This window comes from Trichomonas vaginalis, chromosome III (genome assembly GCF_026262505.1).
Source record: "Trichomonas vaginalis G3 chromosome III, whole genome shotgun sequence".
Lineage (NCBI taxonomy): Eukaryota > Parabasalia > Trichomonadida > Trichomonadidae > Trichomonas > Trichomonas vaginalis.
The window spans coordinates 21827022-21846167 of record NC_067205.1 but is presented as its reverse complement, the minus strand read 5'-3'; the positions used below and the strand labels follow the sequence as shown (position 1 = coordinate 21846167).

Genomic DNA, 19146 nt, shown 5'->3' with positions numbered 1-19146 from the left:
TAAAATTGAGTCATTATTGTTTGATATTTGAAGATTAACATTAGATGACATATTTTTGATGTTGACATAGTTAACAAATCGAAAGCTATCGTTACTGAGATTTTGGGAGTAGTATGAGCAATTTTTCAAATTCATAATCCTTATTATAGCATGGGTGATTAATCTATGCAAAATTTACTTCTTGCAAAAGATCTAACTGATGTTTAATCCATGTAAAATAAAAACAACCCTATAAAACTTTCTCAAGATTTCAATTTCAAGTCTATCAATAAATAGAATTCAACGAAGAAGTTCTGGTAACGTCAGTGGATTTCCGATTATAGCGTATTGATTGAAATTTATAGTTCTGGCATAATGATATGTTTAAATGCTATCAATGCAAAATTTTAAGATTTGATTTATGCGGTAAAAATGTAACTCAACTAAGTAAGGATTTTTAATTGAAATTAATTTCAGAAGTTTACATTCTAATCATCAAAAATTCATTCAAATTTATGGTCAAGTTTAATCGAATTTTTTTGATAAATTTGTTGATATTATACAAATTCTTTAATAATATTTTTTTCAAATGTTCACAATAAAAAAAATCATTTATTTTCAATGTTTTCTTTCTTTATATTCCTTTGCAGAAGTGAAACCACATTCACATATGATGATGCAACAAAGACATTAACTATTAATGCAGATTCTTACTATGATTACAACAAAATTGACGAGATTTGTCCAGGAAGACCATTTACTAAAGCTATTTACACAGGAACTTACCAAGAACTTGTATCTTCAACATTTAGGAACTCAAGATTACTTACCACAGTTGAAATCGGCGAAAATGTTAAAAGTATTAATATGTATGTCTTTACAAACTGCGTTTCTTTAAGAGAATTCATTATTCCTCCAAACGTAGAATCTATTGGCCAGTATTGCTTCAAAGGATGCACAGGTCTTACCTCAATAAAATGGCATAGATCTAATATGGAATTTAATATATTTTGTTTTGCCGGATTGACATCCTTAGAGACATTTACACAGGCTGAAGGTGACAATACTACTGAAGTACCCGGAAAAAAGCATATTTACTATGAAAAGTGTTTTAGAGATTGTTCAAAGCTCAGAACAGTTATCCTTCCTCCAAATGTAGGTAACCTTGATTTGTATACTTTCTACGGCTGCAAATCTTTGACAGGATTTGTCTTCCCACCAGAACTTAAGAAATGCAGATGCCATTGCTTCGAAAACTGCGAATCCTTAACAGAGATGGACTTAAGTAACGTTGAATGGCTCGGAAACTACGTTTCAGAATTATTTTTTCAAACAAGCTTCGTGACGTCATGGGCAATACATTTAATGGATGTGTCAAACTCCCAGAACTAACAGGCCTTGAAACAAACGAATATTTCACATTTAAGAGAAGATTTTTGTATAATTGCAGATCTTTAACTCATTTTAAGATACCAAAGATGATGACAAGGATTTTATATGAGTCACTGCGAGGATGCACAAGTCTAACTCAGTTAACACTTCATGATGGAATCACATTCATTGAACATGATGCGTTTGCAGAAACAGGAATCACAAAATTAGTTATGCCATCAGAACTAAAAACAATGGAAGTTGGTATTTTCAAGAAATGTTCAAATTTGAGATCACTTGATTTCAGATTTTGTTACAAACTAAGGAGATTTCCAAATAATTTATTATATCAGGACACAAGTTTGTCTGAAATCATTCTTCCACCTAGAATGGAGTCTGTTCCTGATTTTGCTTTTTCAGAAACAGCGATTGAAACAATAACATTTCCAGAAACATTCAGACAATTTGGAAAATCTGTTTTCCTTGATTGTCCTAAGTTAAAGACAGTTTATATCTTCGGAAACTCATCTTCCTTTCAACGAATATGTTTTCCAAATGCCCTTCTTTGTCTAAAATCTACATCAATCCAGAAATATCAGGTATAGAAAAGTCAACATTTGATGGAATTTCTCAAAATTTTGAAATTATATATTGCAGCAACAGAATTTTCACTGATACAACTGTTAATCAAAACAGTTACTTATCAGTTAAAGTTCCAACAGGTTACGAAAAAGATAATTTCTGTGGTTTATCAATAACAAAAGTTGATGGTCAATGCACTCAACATCCATTTGAATATCCACCAAGAAAAGACCCTCCAGAACCTGTTGTTAGACCAGACGACGGATATGTCCCTGACATAGATCCAGACGAACCAAATTCACCTTTACCAACACCAACACCAAATCCAAACCCTGGAACAGAAACAGATCCAGATACAAAACCAGGAACAGAAACAGATCCAGATACAAAACCAGGAACAGAAACAGATCCAAAACCAAATCCAGATACAAAACCTGGAACAGATACTGAGCCAGAAGTTAGTTCAGAAAATAAGCCTACATTACCACAAACTCCGACTGCTTCAAAGAATTCAGGTGAAAATGAGTTTAACGATGAATTGCAGAAGAAGAAAGAGGCAGAGAAACAGAAGAAGATGATTGTAATCATTAGTTCTGCTGTATCTGCAGCTGTTGTTGTTGCTGCAGTTACAATTGTAGTTGTTTACTTTATGAAAAGGAGTTCTCCTCAAATAATGGATTACGAAATGTCTGATGAACTTAATCATAATTAATATAAACTATATATAGTAAAATATTAGAATGTTTAAATAATAACTTTTTTTTTCATCAAATGAGTCTTCTCAAGAACTTTGGTTTGGTGAGAATGAAACTTCGGTCAAAATAGTAGAAGTAGATTTTGCACTTAGTGTTGTTTTCGTCAACATGTGTGTTGTAATTGTATATATCTATTCAAATGCTGTTAGTAGCTAAAACTTACCATTAAAATGATATATTGTCCCTCGTTTTTTTAAAGAATATCAATACCCTCAATTTTTAACTTTTGCAACTCCAAAAACCAGGTGTTTTTCCAGAACTACCATCTAGGATGAGTCCTAGGAGCTATAATTCTAGGGTTAGATGATACCCACTTAGTACTTTTATTTGTATATGTTTTAGTGGAATTTGGTGAGGGGTCATGAAATTCGTATCTAATTTGCTATCATCTAAGCTGGTAAAAGTTAGAGAAAGCTATTTACTGGTTGTATATTACAAATATACCTTGTAATAGAAAATATAAGTGTTTGTGATTTAAATTCGCTCAATTAGCTCGAAAATTTGTTTTAATCCATGACAAACTAACATAATCCTATTTATGTGATTTCCAATCTGTTCCCAAAATATATCAGCATGAATATATATATATATTTATATTGCAATTTCATCATTAAATAGTACTTTTTTCCCTATTTTTTTAGAAATAGTATATTTATATTATAGCGACACAAGATTTATATTAAAAAATATATGTTATCGATCATCACACTCAACTGAAATTCAAAAATTTTAGATTTTTCAATTTCAATATTGAAAATATATTTCTTATATCATAGCGATTCATGTTATAATAATATGGAGAAAAATATTGTTTTAAATCTAAATTTAAAAAATGATGGGCATTACATTAATCCAATTTATTGTTTATTTGTAATCTAGTGGAAACAATTAATATTTTGGAGAAACAAAAATTTGAAATTTGAAATTTTGAAAAAAATGCATGAATCGGTAATTAAAATTGATTTATTAATTTATTAGCCATGCTTTTGATGTTGGTCTTATTCTTAAGCCGATTTAAAGAATTAATTTTTCCAAATCGTGTTTGACATTAACACATATAGATATATCAGGAAAAAAGGTATCACTTATCAAGTTATTGGTTTTTATGTATCTCCTAATTTGCCTCGTTCTGAATACAATTCTAGTTAACGAATTTAAATAACTATATGAAGAATACATCATTTTGGTTTTATTATTATTAAAATGATATATATTAGCTATGTATATGCTTGTAAGAATATTATTCCGTGAATTGGAAACAGAAAAAATAAATTTAGACAGAAATGCATATCTTTAAAAAATAATATGAAATTTAGCTTTGATATTATTATCCGATAAAATATGCATGATAATTACTCCGCAAATAAAATTTAGAAGCAAGTTGTGACGGTTTGGGCGGTTTTCAATGGCCCACAAGGAAGGAAGTATCGTTTTATCAGGCAACAAGAGGTCTTGAAATGAGTAAAGGACTGATCACCCTTGAAAGGTTCAAACTTGCTTGCGCGCCGCAGTCTTAAAAATGATATGTTTCACTTCTGGTCGAAAATTTCAACCTCTATGACAGTTGTTGGATGAACAATTGTGTAGCGGGATGAAATCTGAGTGCGGCCTGGGGCTGCAGCATCAATCTTCCCGGCATCTTTACCGCAATCATCTCTTAGATTGCACACAAAGTTGCGAACGAGCAGCTTTCTATGCGGTAAAGATGCCGGTAAAAGAGATCCGTAGTGATTCTCTGCTGCAGCGTCAATCTTCCCGGCATCTTTACCGCAATCATCTCTTAGATTGCACACAAAGTTGCGAACGAGCAGTTTTCTTTGCGGTATAGATGCCGGAAAGAGAGAGTCGATGTGAGGTTCTTTTCGAGGGCTCCTCGAATGAGACACTGTTCCGCATTGATAACTTGAACGCGGAAGTTTTGACCGACAAGAGTGTATTGTGCACTCCTGTCGGTCGCAGTGTCTCATTCTGGGAGACATTGCCTCTGCATGTCTCCCAGAATGGAACAATGTTCCGCATTGATAACTTGAACGCGGAAGTTTGACCGACAAGAGTGTATTGTGCACTCCTGTCGGTCGCAGTGTCTCATTCTGGGAGACATTGCCTCTGCATGTCTCCCAGAATGGAACAATGTTCCGCATTGATAACTTGAACGCGGAAGTTTGACCGACAAGAGTGTATTGTGCACTCCTGTCGGTCGCAGTGTCTCATTCTGGAGACATTGCCTCTGCATGTCTCCCAGAATGGAACAATGTTCCGCATTGATAACTTGAACGCGGAAGTTTGACCGACAAGAGTGTATTGTGCACTCCTTCGGTGTCGCAGTGTCTCATTCTGGGAGACATTGCCTCTGCATGTCTCCCAGAATGGAACAATGTTCCGCATTGATAACTTGAACGCGGAAGTTTGACCGACAAGAGTGTATTGTGCACTCCTGTCGGTCGCAGTGTCTCATTCTGGGAGACATTGCCTCTGCATGTCTCCCAGAATGGAACAATGTTCCGCATTGATAACTTGAACGCGGAAGTTTGACCGACAAGAGTGTATTGTGCACTCCTGTCGGTCGCAGTGTCTCATTCTGGGAGACATTGCCTCTGCATGTCTCCCAGAATGGAACAATGTTCCGCATTGATAACTTGAACGCGGAAGTTTGACCGACAAGAGTGTATTGTGCACTCCTGTCGGTCGCAGTGTCTCATTCTGGGAGACATTGCCTCTGCATGTCTCCCAGAATGGAACAATGTTCCGCATTGATAACTTGAACGCGGAAGTTTGACCGACAAGAGTGTATTGTGCACTCCTGTCGGTCGCAGTGTCTCATTCTGGGAGACATTGCCTCTGCATGTCTCCCAGAATGGAACAATGTTCCGCATTGATAACTTGAACGCGGAAGTTTGACCGACAAGAGTGTATTGTGCACTCCTGTCGGTCGCAGTGTCTCATTCTGGGAGACATTGCCTCTGCATGTCTCCCAGAATGGAACAATGTTCCGCATTGATAACTTGAACGCGGAAGTTTGACCGACAAGAGTGTATTGTGCACTCCTGTCGGTCGCAGTGTCTCATTCTGGGAGACATTGCCTCTGCATGTCTCCCAGAATGGAACAATGTTCCGCATTGATAACTTGAACGCGGAAGTTTGACCGACAAGAGTGTATTGTGCACTCCTGTCGGTCGCAGTGTCTCATTCTGGGAGACATTGCCTCTGCATGTCTCCCAGAATGGAACAATGTTCCGCATTGATAACTTGAACGCGGAAGTTTGACCGACAAGAGTGTATTGTGCACTCCTGTCGGTCGCAGTGTCTCATTCTGGGAGACATTGCCTCTGCATGTCTCCCAGAATGGAACAATGTTCCGCATTGATAACTTGAACGCGGAAGTTTGACCGACAAGAGTGTATTGTGCACTCCTGTCGGTCGCAGTGTCTCATTCTGGGAGACATTGCCTCTGCATGTCTCCCAGAATGGAACAATGTTCCGCATTGATAACTTGAACGCGGAAGTTTGACCGACAAGAGTGTATTGTGCACTCCTGTCGTCGCAGTGTCTCATTCTGGGAGACATTGCCTCTGCATGTCTCCAGAATGGAACAATGTTCCGCATTGATAACTTGAACGCGGAAGTTTGACCGACAAGAGTGTATTGTGCACTCCTGTCGGTCGCAGTGTCTCATTCTGGGAGACATTGCCTCTGCATGTCTCCCAGAATGGAACAATGTTCCGCATTGATAACTTGAACGCGGAAGTTTGACCGACAAGAGTGTATTGTGCACTCCTGTCGGTCGCAGTGTCTCATTCTGGGAGACATTGCCTCTGCATGTCTCTCCCAGAATGGAACAATGTTCCGCATGATACTTGAACGCGGAAGTTTGACCGACAAGAGTTCATTATCTAATCTTTTTTGTCATATACCACAACCCACAAAGACAAAACCTTACATAAAATAGGTAAACTTTGGTTTTCACTTAATAATGTTTATTTTTAATTTTTTGTTCTTTATATAACTTTTTCTTCTACTAAACTATTTTACAGACTCTACTGAGCTATATCCTCACATATATACCTGTGACAATAACACATATATACTCCCTTCATATTCTGATCTCATGACATATTACAGCACAAACTATAATTATACAACATACCTCATAAAGTCTGATTTTACCCTATCTAAGCGTTCAAAACCTATTTTCCCCGCGTAATCTGATTCTTCTGGCTCTGCTGATTCGATTTCTGCTGTCAGATCGTGAAAATATGCATCACACAATGAGATAAACACAAATACACAACTTAATATTTTCCTTAAAATTGTCAATTCCTCGATCTTGACATATTTATTATTTCCTCCGTTTTCCCTCACAAATATATTTAATTTTCTGAATAAGACGTATAATAAAATGAATATCTTAAAAACTAAAATACAAAATTAATGTTGGGTAATGACTAGATATAGTATGCACTTTTGAATTCATACATTTTTTGAAAAAATTGTATTTTCAAAAAAAGATGTTGTTTTGAACGCTTAGATAGGGGTAAAATTAGACTTTATGAGGTATGTTGTATAATTATAGTTTGTGCTGTAATATGTCATGAGATCAGAATATGAAGGGAGTATATATGTGTTATTGTCACAGGTATATATGTGAGGATAGCTCAGTAGAGTCTGTAAAATAGTTTAGTAGAAGAAAAAGTTATATAAAGAACAAAAAATTAAAAATAAACATTATAAGTGAAAACCAAAGTTTACCTATTTTATGTAAGGTTTTGTCTTTGTGGGTTGAGGTATATGACAAAAAAGATTAGATAATGAACTCTTGTCGGTCAAACTTCCGCGTTCAAGTTATCAATGCGGAACATTGTTCCATTCTGGGAGACATGCAGAGGCAATGTCTCCCAGAATGAGACACTGCGACCGACAGGAGTGCACAATACACTCTTGTCGGTCAAACTTCCGCGTTCAAGTTATCAATGCGGAACATTGTTCCATTCTGGGAGACATGCAGAGGCAATGTCTCCCAGAATGAGACACTGCGACCGACAGGAGTGCACAATACACTCTTGTCGGTCAAACTTCCGCGTTCAAGTTATCAATGCGGAACATTGTTCCATTCTGGGAGACATGCAGAGGCAATGTCTCCCAGAATGAGACACTGCGACCGACAGGAGTGCACAATACACTCTTGTCGGTCAAACTTCCGCGTTCAAGTTATCAATGCGGAACATTGTTCCATTCTGGGAGACATGCAGAGGCAATGTCTCCCAGAATGAGACACTGCGACCGACAGGAGTGCACAATACACTCTTGTCGGTCAAACTTCCGCGTTCAAGTTATCAATGCGGAACATTGTTCCATTCTGGGAGACATGCAGAGGCAATGTCTCCCAGAATGAGACACTGCGACCGACAGGAGTGCACAATACACTCTTGTCGGTCAAACTTCCGCGTTCAAGTTATCAATGCGGAACATTGTTCCATTCTGGGAGACATGCAGAGGCAATGTCTCCCAGAATGAGACACTGCGACCGACAGGAGTGCACAATACACTCTTGTCGGTCAAACTTCCGCGTTCAAGTTATCAATGCGGAACATTGTTCCATTCTGGGAGACATGCAGAGGCAATGTCTCCCAGAATGAGACACTGCGACCGACAGGAGTGCACAATACACTCTTGTCGGTCAAACTTCCGCGTTCAAGTTATCAATGCGGAACATTGTTCCATTCTGGGAGACATGCAGAGGCAATGTCTCCCAGAATGAGACACTGCGACCGACAGGAGTGCACAATACACTCTTGTCGGTCAAACTTCCGCGTTCAAGTTATCAATGCGGAACATTGTTCCATTCTGGGAGACATGCAGAGGCAATGTCTCCCAGAATGAGACACTGCGACCGACAGGAGTGCACAATACACTCTTGTCGGTCAAACTTCCGCGTTCAAGTTATCAATGCGGAACATTGTTCCATTCTGGGAGACATGCAGAGGCAATGTCTCCCAGAATGAGACACTGCGACCGACAGGAGTGCACAATACACTCTTGTCGGTCAAACTTCCGCGTTCAAGTTATCAATGCGGAACATTGTTCCATTCTGGGAGACATGCAGAGGCAATGTCTCCCAGAATGAGACACTGCGACCGACAGGAGTGCACAATACACTCTTGTCGGTCAAACTTCCGCGTTCAAGTTATCAATGCGGAACATTGTTCCATTCTGGGAGACATGCAGAGGCAATGTCTCCCAGAATGAGACACTGCGACCGACAGGAGTGCACAATACACTCTTGTCGGTCAAACTTCCGCGTTCAAGTTATCAATGCGGAACATTGTTCCATTCTGGGAGACATGCAGAGGCAATGTCTCCCAGAATGAGACACTGCGACCGACAGGAGTGCACAATACACTCTTGTCGGTCAAACTTCCGCGTTCAAGTTATCAATGCGGAACATTGTTCCATTCTGGGAGACATGCAGAGGCAATGTCTCCCAGAATGAGACACTGCGACCGACAGGAGTGCACAATACACTCTTGTCGGTCAAACTTCCGCGTTCAAGTTATCAATGCGGAACATTGTTCCATTCTGGGAGACATGCAGAGGCAATGTCTCCCAGAATGAGACACTGCGACCGACAGGAGTGCACAATACACTCTTGTCGGTCAAACTTCCGCGTTCAAGTTATCAATGCGGAACATTGTTCCATTCTGGGAGACATGCAGAGGCAATGTCTCCCAGAATGAGACACTGCGACCGACAGGAGTGCACAATACACTCTTGTCGGTCAAACTTCCGCGTTCAAGTTATCAATGCGGAACATTGTTCCATTCTGGGAGACATGCAGAGGCAATGTCTCCCAGAATGAGACACTGCGACCGACAGGAGTGCACAATACACTCTTGTCGGTCAAACTTCCGCGTTCAAGTTATCAATGCGGAACATTGTTCCATTCTGGGAGACATGCAGAGGCAATGTCTCCCAGAATGAGACACTGCGACCGACAGGAGTGCACAATACACTCTTGTCGGTCAAACTTCCGCGTTCAAGTTATCAATGCGGAACATTGTTCCATTCTGGGAGACATGCAGAGGCAATGTCTCCCAGAATGAGACACTGCGACCGACAGGAGTGCACAATACACTCTTGTCGGTCAAACTTCCGCGTTCAAGTTATCAATGCGGAACATTGTTCCATTCTGGGAGACATGCAGAGGCAATGTCTCCCAGAATGAGACACTGCGACCGACAGGAGTGCACAATACACTCTTGTCGGTCAAACTTCCGCGTTCAAGTTATCAATGCGGAACATTGTTCCATTCTGGGAGACATGCAGAGGCAATGTCTCCCAGAATGAGACACTGCGACCGACAGGAGTGCACAATACACTCTTGTCGGTCAAACTTCCGCGTTCAAGTTATCAATGCGGAACATTGTTCCATTCTGGGAGACATGCAGAGGCAATGTCTCCCAGAATGAGACACTGCGACCGACAGGAGTGCACAATACACTCTTGTCGGTCAAACTTCCGCGTTCAAGTTATCAATGCGGAACATTGTTCCATTCTGGGAGACATGCAGAGGCAATGTCTCCCAGAATGAGACACTGCGACCGACAGGAGTGCACAATACACTCTTGTCGGTCAAACTTCCGCGTTCAAGTTATCAATGCGGAACATTGTTCCATTCTGGGAGACATGCAGAGGCAATGTCTCCCAGAATGAGACACTGCGACCGACAGGAGTGCACAATACACTCTTGTCGGTCAAACTTCCGCGTTCAAGTTATCAATGCGGAACATTGTTCCATTCTGGGAGACATGCAGAGGCAATGTCTCCCAGAATGAGACACTGCGACCGACAGGAGTGCACAATACACTCTTGTCGGTCAAACTTCCGCGTTCAAGTTATCAATGCGGAACATTGTTCCATTCTGGGAGACATGCAGAGGCAATGTCTCCCAGAATGAGACACTGCGACCGACAGGAGTGCACAATACACTCTTGTCGGTCAAACTTCCGCGTTCAAGTTATCAATGCGGAACATTGTTCCATTCTGGGAGACATGCAGAGGCAATGTCTCCCAGAATGAGACACTGCGACCGACAGGAGTGCACAATACACTCTTGTCGGTCAAACTTCCGCGTTCAAGTTATCAATGCGGAACATTGTTCCATTCTGGGAGACATGCAGAGGCAATGTCTCCCAGAATGAGACACTGCGACCGACAGGAGTGCACAATACACTCTTGTCGGTCAAACTTCCGCGTTCAAGTTATCAATGCGGAACATTGTTCCATTCTGGGAGACATGCAGAGGCAATGTCTCCCAGAATGAGACACTGCGACCGACAGGAGTGCACAATACACTCTTGTCGGTCAAACTTCCGCGTTCAAGTTATCAATGCGGAACATTGTTCCATTCTGGGAGACATGCAGAGGCAATGTCTCCCAGAATGAGACACTGCGACCGACAGGAGTGCACAATACACTCTTGTCGGTCAAACTTCCGCGTTCAAGTTATCAATGCGGAACATTGTTCCATTCTGGGAGACATGCAGAGGCAATGTCTCCCAGAATGAGACACTGCGACCGACAGGAGTGCACAATACACTCTTGTCGGTCAAACTTCCGCGTTCAAGTTATCAATGCGGAACATTGTTCCATTCTGGGAGACATGCAGAGGCAATGTCTCCCAGAATGAGACACTGCGACCGACAGGAGTGCACAATACACTCTTGTCGGTCAAACTTCCGCGTTCAAGTTATCAATGCGGAACATTGTTCCATTCTGGGAGACATGCAGAGGCAATGTCTCCCAGAATGAGACACTGCGACCGACAGGAGTGCACAATACACTCTTGTCGGTCAAACTTCCGCGTTCAAGTTATCAATGCGGAACATTGTTCCATTCTGGGAGACATGCAGAGGCAATGTCTCCCAGAATGAGACACTGCGACCGACAGGAGTGCACAATACACTCTTGTCGGTCAAACTTCCGCGTTCAAGTTATCAATGCGGAACATTGTTCCATTCTGGGAGACATGCAGAGGCAATGTCTCCCAGAATGAGACACTGCGACCGACAGGAGTGCACAATACACTCTTGTCGGTCAAACTTCCGCGTTCAAGTTATCAATGCGGAACATTGTTCCATTCTGGGAGACATGCAGAGGCAATGTCTCCCAGAATGAGACACTGCGACCGACAGGAGTGCACAATACACTCTTGTCGGTCAAACTTCCGCGTTCAAGTTATCAATGCGGAACATTGTTCCATTCTGGGAGACATGCAGAGGCAATGTCTCCCAGAATGAGACACTGCGACCGACAGGAGTGCACAATACACTCTTGTCGGTCAAACTTCCGCGTTCAAGTTATCAATGCGGAACATTGTTCCATTCTGGGAGACATGCAGAGGCAATGTCTCCCAGAATGAGACACTGCGACCGACAGGAGTGCACAATACACTCTTGTCGGTCAAACTTCCGCGTTCAAGTTATCAATGCGGAACATTGTTCCATTCTGGGAGACATGCAGAGGCAATGTCTCCCAGAATGAGACACTGCGACCGACAGGAGTGCACAATACACTCTTGTCGGTCAAACTTCCGCGTTCAAGTTATCAATGCGGAACATTGTTCCATTCTGGGAGACATGCAGAGGCAATGTCTCCCAGAATGAGACACTGCGACCGACAGGAGTGCACAATACACTCTTGTCGGTCAAACTTCCGCGTTCAAGTTATCAATGCGGAACATTGTTCCATTCTGGGAGACATGCAGAGGCAATGTCTCCCAGAATGAGACACTGCGACCGACAGGAGTGCACAATACACTCTTGTCGGTCAAACTTCCGCGTTCAAGTTATCAATGCGGAACATTGTTCCATTCTGGGAGACATGCAGAGGCAATGTCTCCCAGAATGAGACACTGCGACCGACAGGAGTGCACAATACACTCTTGTCGGTCAAACTTCCGCGTTCAAGTTATCAATGCGGAACATTGTTCCATTCTGGGAGACATGCAGAGGCAATGTCTCCCAGAATGAGACACTGCGACCGACAGGAGTGCACAATACACTCTTGTCGGTCAAACTTCCGCGTTCAAGTTATCAATGCGGAACATTGTTCCATTCTGGGAGACATGCAGAGGCAATGTCTCCCAGAATGAGACACTGCGACCGACAGGAGTGCACAATACACTCTTGTCGGTCAAACTTCCGCGTTCAAGTTATCAATGCGGAACATTGTTCCATTCTGGGAGACATGCAGAGGCAATGTCTCCCAGAATGAGACACTGCGACCGACAGGAGTGCACAATACACTCTTGTCGGTCAAACTTCCGCGTTCAAGTTATCAATGCGGAACATTGTTCCATTCTGGGAGACATGCAGAGGCAATGTCTCCCAGAATGAGACACTGCGACCGACAGGAGTGCACAATACACTCTTGTCGGTCAAACTTCCGCGTTCAAGTTATCAATGCGGAACATTGTTCCATTCTGGGAGACATGCAGAGGCAATGTCTCCCAGAATGAGACACTGCGACCGACAGGAGTGCACAATACACTCTTGTCGGTCAAACTTCCGCGTTCAAGTTATCAATGCGGAACATTGTTCCATTCTGGGAGACATGCAGAGGCAATGTCTCCCAGAATGAGACACTGCGACCGACAGGAGTGCACAATACACTCTTGTCGGTCAAACTTCCGCGTTCAAGTTATCAATGCGGAACATTGTTCCATTCTGGGAGACATGCAGAGGCAATATCTCCCGAAATCATACCGTCATACCAACACCAATTTATTCCTTCTTTCCATTTTCATACAATTCAATATTTTTATCATTCTTAATCAACTTTTTTTATTCTTCTTTAATTCAATTTATCTTTCTCCTAGAATATCTATTCCTTTAACAGACATAAAATCACTAATCGAGCTTTTTCAATACTCAAAATTTCATATAAATCTTTGTTATTTTTTCTCTCATCGCTTATTTTATTAAATATACATATTTCCTCTCACATATCCCTCTTCATATATATTGGATCTCAACACTCATCTATTAGAACAATATATTTTCGCTTAATCTCATATTATTCATTAACAATCTTTCATCTTCTTATTTCTAGTTAACCTACCAATATATAGAATATATGCCCGATTACATATTCAGATACATTAAATTCAAGAAATTCTTCTAATATTATTTCCTATTCATAATAAAATCATATTTAGTCTCACATCACAATTCTATCAGTTCTCCAATATCATATCATATTGGTAACATCACATATATCTCTTATAATATCACTTAAATTTGTATTTTTTATTAATTATATTTAATTAGTTCTACATTCTATTATTATAGAGGTTTGACAAACTCATCAATAGTTAAAATCAAAATCTATTCAGAACTTTGAATCTAATGAAAATTACATTTCGATATCTTTTTGCAAGCTTAATTTTTTGTATTATCTTAAAATACATTTAGTAATGTTATGTACGTATTGAATTCAAATTATAGCGCAGTAACATGCAACTCATCTTGAGATTCACATTTCATTTTCACAATTATTGCATATATACATCAATAACATATTGTACTCATATATCTACACGACTCTAAACTCAATGACATCAAATAATGCTTGTAATATTTAAAATAATTTTTGCATTTTTGATTCTCAGCTTAACTTCTATAAATGTCACCAAAACATTTCATTCCTACCAAGAAATAATATATTAGTAATTAAGCGTTTATTACCATTGTTACTCACATCATATTAATTCATTTTTGTAATTTTTTAAATAAATGACTGGAATCATAAACCCTATGTACCCATATCAACATGTTAAAATTTCAAAGTCTGAAACTTAGTATACATTGAGTTTCATGAAATCAGATAATCTCGTAGATTTCTTAAATATTATATATTGCTGGCCAATAATGATGCAGCATGATTCTCCATCATATCAGCATTCTAAACATATCTTTATTTTGTCAATTGGCATAAATTAAGGGTGCTTTTCAGGCGATAAATGGTATTTTAGATACCTGGGTAGTTAAAATATTCAAGGGTGTGGCCTCGATTTTTGAGGAATTATAAGTTATTCCTTCTGATTAATGAATCTGATTCTTATTATGATTAATTTTCCATGATTCAAAAAAAAGTCGTCTATGAAATTGATTTCCTGGAATTATTAACGATAATTTCGACAACATTTAAATGAATCAAAGCTCAGTATTGCATATTCAACAAAATGAATCAGTCAACAACTCTTTATGCAACTTCAAAAAAGTTTTTCCAAATACTATGGGCAAGTCGAGCATATCAATAAAACATATAACGAAACTATATCAGGAAATGGCGATTATTACATTCATAATGCAATATTTTCTTTCTATTATCAAAAAACAGCAATTTATCTTAATTCCAGCAGCAAAGTATTACTCGAAACATGCACATTTTACAATAACAGCTCAACAGAACATGGTGGATCGTTTTGTATTGAGAAATCTGACTGTATTTTAGCTCATATTTGTTTATTACTCTCATCAATTATTTCAAGTGATTTAGGTGGATGTGGATATGACATTTCTTCAGTTTATGATAGTAACAACAAAAATTATGCATTTGAAAGTTCAGTTTCACAATGCATGTGGACACAGTTCTTCTTTTGGTCATTGCTATGGAGATATCCAAGTAAGTAACATGAACACATCTTATCATGAAATTACTTCTTATGCTGCATATTCGATTGACTTTCCAACAGGAACAGGAATTATTAATTTCACAACAGCATCAAATACTTCTTCTACAGAAATTGCTGGAATTTACAATTCTGAAGGTGAATATAGTATTACAAAAAGTAATTATTTAAACAATGAATATACAGGAAGTGATTTTGCAATAATTTGGTGTACCTCTTCAACTAAATATTCAAGTTGTTCATTCATAGGAAATAAAGGAATCTATTTATTTTTTCCAGAACCAAAATCCGTTTATAGTTGTTTCTTTAATAATAATAATGTCATTCGAGCTATAAATAATTATCCTGATACATTTGATTCAGTTGAACAATTAGATTCTTTTATATCTCATTATTCAACATATTATTGTATTGCTGCAAAAACAGAAGAAAATAAAGTTGATTCATATAAAAAATATCAAAAAGAAAAATTAAAACTGAAAAATATCAAAATTATTGTCAAGAAAGTTTATAAAACACCATTTGTTAGAGCAGTAACTCTATCTGTTTTAAAATAACTTTTTTAATTAGTCATTTTGAATTAAAGTCAGAAAATTGTAAGAAACTTATGATTATTCGATGCTTTGTGCTATTATTGGGAATTCTAGTGTTGTTTTTGTTACATAAACGAAGAAGGTTTTCTCGGTCCAAAAGACAGACCTGGTAGAATTTGATATCAAAAAGTCGAAGATATGTCGATCTTTTGTAAAACGATATACACACTTAATGAATAGTGCACGCACCACTTTCTGACAAACTCTCACATTAGTTTGAAATAGTAAAAAACAATAATACCGTAATCTATAGTTGTTTATAATAACTTTTATCGACAGAGAATACCAACATTTGGTGTGATCAATAGTGATTTTAATTTATAGATATCAAAAAAATTTGTGTGTCAGATAATTTATATGTTACATTAGGAAAAAAAAATTATAATTTATAAATCATGTACAATTAGTAATACGAACAAGGTTTATTTAATGAGAGAAAGTGAATAGTTCTGCAAGGATTTCATAAAGAGAGCCAAATCCAAATGGATCCCATCTTTCGACGAATCCGAGGCCAAACATTGATGTTGCCAAAACAAATGCTGAGTCAAAGTTGTAAAACATAAGTGCAATAGAGAACAAAAACAATTCGACTTCAAGAGTTTGTCTTGGATTCTTCCAAAGTAGTCTGCGATCGAATGATGACTTAAATACTTCGAAACTGCCAAGAATCTTCTTGAATCTTTTACGTAATTGTTGATCCAACTCTTTCATCTTCTGTTTGATGTTCTTTGCGTCTTTAGAGAAGAGCAGCTTAATGCTGCGGTTAAGAATAAGGATAAATACGGTCGCTGAAACAAAAAGACCGAACGGAACTAAAATTAAAAGTAAATTAAAGATCAAAATCAGGCCAACAAAGGTAGCGAAGAAGAGGGTTTCACTACGAGATATCATATCGTTCAATGCATCAATGGTTTGTGATGAAACACCTTGGAAATGTGATAATAACTTAACTGCGTTCTCATTTACTTGTTCTACGACTTGTGGTGGTGGTTCGTTAATGATGTTATCTTTGATTGTATGATATTCAACGTAGAACTTGTTGACATCACCACATTCTCGGACACGACGCTGAATACCTAGCGCAAGTGCATCAAATTGCGCTTGTCCTATTTGCTGTGTCTCAAGTAGTTTAGAAAGAAGCTCGGCAAAAGTCTTTTGGTGGTCAGGATCAGTGAAGAAAATTCCTAAGGTATTTTTCGGGTCTCTTCCAATCATTTTGAGTACATTGCAATCGTTTACTTCTGTCTGTTCAAAAGAGTCAATGTCTGCAATGTTAATAAAATGAGTATTGACTTTATCATAAATTGTTTTTACGAGAAGCTTCTTGTTTGTTAAGAAAAGAGTGGATGGGAGGATTGCAATTTGGTTATTCGTCTCACTTACAATATGGCACATATCATCCTGTAAAATAATAAACTCTTCTGGAGAAAGAGAATCCATTTTATATTTTTTTGACAAAAAATCGTCATTTGAGGTAGATTTTGATTGATTTGATAAGCAAATTATATTACATTTACTATATATTGAAAATATTTCTTGTTTTGGGGCAATATAGACCTTGATTTTAAATTTCTAAATTCAAAAATCGTTTATTTCATTAATTTGATTAAATGAACTAATCATATATACTTTATATATCAATATTATTTGAACATTTTGAGAAAATTCTTGATATTTCAATTCTCAAAAATAATCTTAATTCATGAAATTTAAAATGTGTAACTGCATTTCCTATCTTCAAAAATTTACTATGGCCACATCAATTTGTTCAAATTCTGTTACAAATTATTTTGGAATATCGTGAATAAATACTCGCACATCCCTGTGAAAATTGGAAAATTAGAAGCCAGAAAATTGAAGTTTAAACATCAAGTACAAAAATCTTATGGGAAATTAAATTTATATCACAGCATCATTTCAATTATATTTAACTATAATTTGAGCACTGTTCATACGGATCAGCACTCAGAAATGCATAATGAACAAAATAAACCAACCATCAAAGCTATATGCAGCTTCATCAAAGTTTTTCTGATTATTATGGCACAGTTGAGACTTTCAATAAAACAATTAACGAAACTATATGGGGGAACGGAAATTATTACATACATGATGCAATATTTTCTTTCCATTATCAAAATACAGCAATTTACCTTGATTCAAGCAGCAAAGTCTTACTCGAAACATGCACATTTTACAATAACAGCTCCACACAAAATGGTGGATCATTCTATATCGAGAATTCTGACTGTTTTTTGGTTCATATTTGTATATTACTCTCATCAATTGTTTCAGGTAGTTTAGGTGGATGTGGATATGAAATTTATTCAGTTGAAAATAGTAACAACAAAAGTTATGCATTTGAAAGTTCAATTTCACAATGCAATGGACACCATGCCTCTTTTTATCATTTTCATGGAGATATCAAAGTAAGTAACATGAATACATCTTATCACAATGAAATTACTTGGTTTGCTGCATATATAATGCAAGATCCAACAGGGACAGGAATTATTAATTTCACAACAGCTTCAAATATTTCATCTCCAAATGCTGGAATGGCCAATTCTGGTGATTTGAATATTACAAAATGTAATTATTTAAACAATGATTGTAGAAAAAGTAATTCAATATTTTCTCTTTATGGTTCAGTTACATATTCAAGTTGTTCATTCATAGGAAATAAAGGAAATTATTTATTTGAAAATAAACCAACTATTGATAATTGTTACTTTAATAATAATAATGTAACTCAAACTATCTATAATAATGCAGATACATTTGATTCAATTGAACCATTAGATTCATTTATATCTCATTATTCAACATATTATTGTATTGCTGCAGAAATCAAAGAAAATAAAGATGATACATTTAAAAAATATAAAGAAGAAAAATTCAAAATGAAAAACATCAAAAATATTGTTAATAAAGTTTATAGAACACCATTTCTTGGAGCAGTAAATCTATCTGTTTTAAAATAAACTTTTTAAGTATACGGTTCCACTCTCTCAATTTTAATATCAAATTTGAGTTTTTGATACTTTAATACAGCAGTCATGTAAGACCGGAGACCTGATGCGCAAGAGAGTGCATCGTTATCACTCCCACAATTGAGGATCACTAAGTTTTGAATTTTATAAGAGATTGTTAAGGGTGCACTTACCGCTTTCTGACA

At 37.8% G+C, this 19146-nt stretch overlaps 5 protein-coding genes and 1 pseudogene across 6 annotated transcripts, besides 1 other annotated feature; 4 read left to right on the top strand and 2 right to left on the bottom strand.

The window, feature by feature from the left end:
- Nucleotides 1-600: 600 nt before the first annotated feature.
- On the top strand, nt 601-1371 carry TVAGG3_0740920 (ribonuclease inhibitor domain-containing protein; the record flags this gene model as incomplete). Its single annotated transcript, XM_001303505.1, has 1 exon — nt 601-1371. One exon carries the CDS (start codon nt 601-603, stop codon nt 1369-1371), a length of 771 nt encoding a protein of 256 aa, XP_001303506.1.
- A 523-nt stretch (nt 1372-1894) lies between these two features.
- Nucleotides 1895-2644, top strand: TVAGG3_0740910 (uncharacterized protein; the record flags this gene model as incomplete). The annotated part of the gene is made up of 1 exon (XM_001303504.1): nt 1895-2644. The coding sequence occupies one exon, from the start codon at nt 1895-1897 to the stop codon at nt 2642-2644; it is 750 nt and encodes a 249-aa protein (XP_001303505.1).
- A 1572-nt stretch (nt 2645-4216) lies between these two features.
- Nucleotides 4217-4706, bottom strand: TVAGG3_0740900 (annotated as a pseudogene). Its single transcript has one exon. A coding segment is annotated over exon 1 (490 nt).
- Nucleotides 4707-15293: 10587 nt separating this feature from the next.
- On the top strand, nt 15294-15932 carry TVAGG3_0740890 (uncharacterized protein; the record flags this gene model as incomplete). The annotated part of the gene is made up of 1 exon (XM_001303501.1): nt 15294-15932. The coding sequence occupies one exon, from the start codon at nt 15294-15296 to the stop codon at nt 15930-15932; it is 639 nt and encodes a 212-aa protein (XP_001303502.1).
- A 409-nt stretch (nt 15933-16341) lies between these two features.
- TVAGG3_0740880 (uncharacterized protein) lies at nt 16342-17409 on the bottom strand (the record flags this gene model as incomplete). The annotated part of the gene is made up of 1 exon (XM_001303500.1): nt 16395-17408. One exon carries the CDS (start codon nt 17406-17408, stop codon nt 16395-16397), a length of 1014 nt encoding a protein of 337 aa, XP_001303501.1.
- Nucleotides 17410-17766: 357 nt separating this feature from the next.
- TVAGG3_0740870 (uncharacterized protein) lies at nt 17767-19077 on the top strand (the record flags this gene model as incomplete). The annotated part of the gene is made up of 1 exon (XM_001303499.1): nt 17978-18952. One exon carries the CDS (start codon nt 17978-17980, stop codon nt 18950-18952), a length of 975 nt encoding a protein of 324 aa, XP_001303500.1.
- A 46-nt stretch (nt 19078-19123) lies between these two features.
- Nucleotides 19124-19146: part of a mobile genetic element that runs on past the window's edge.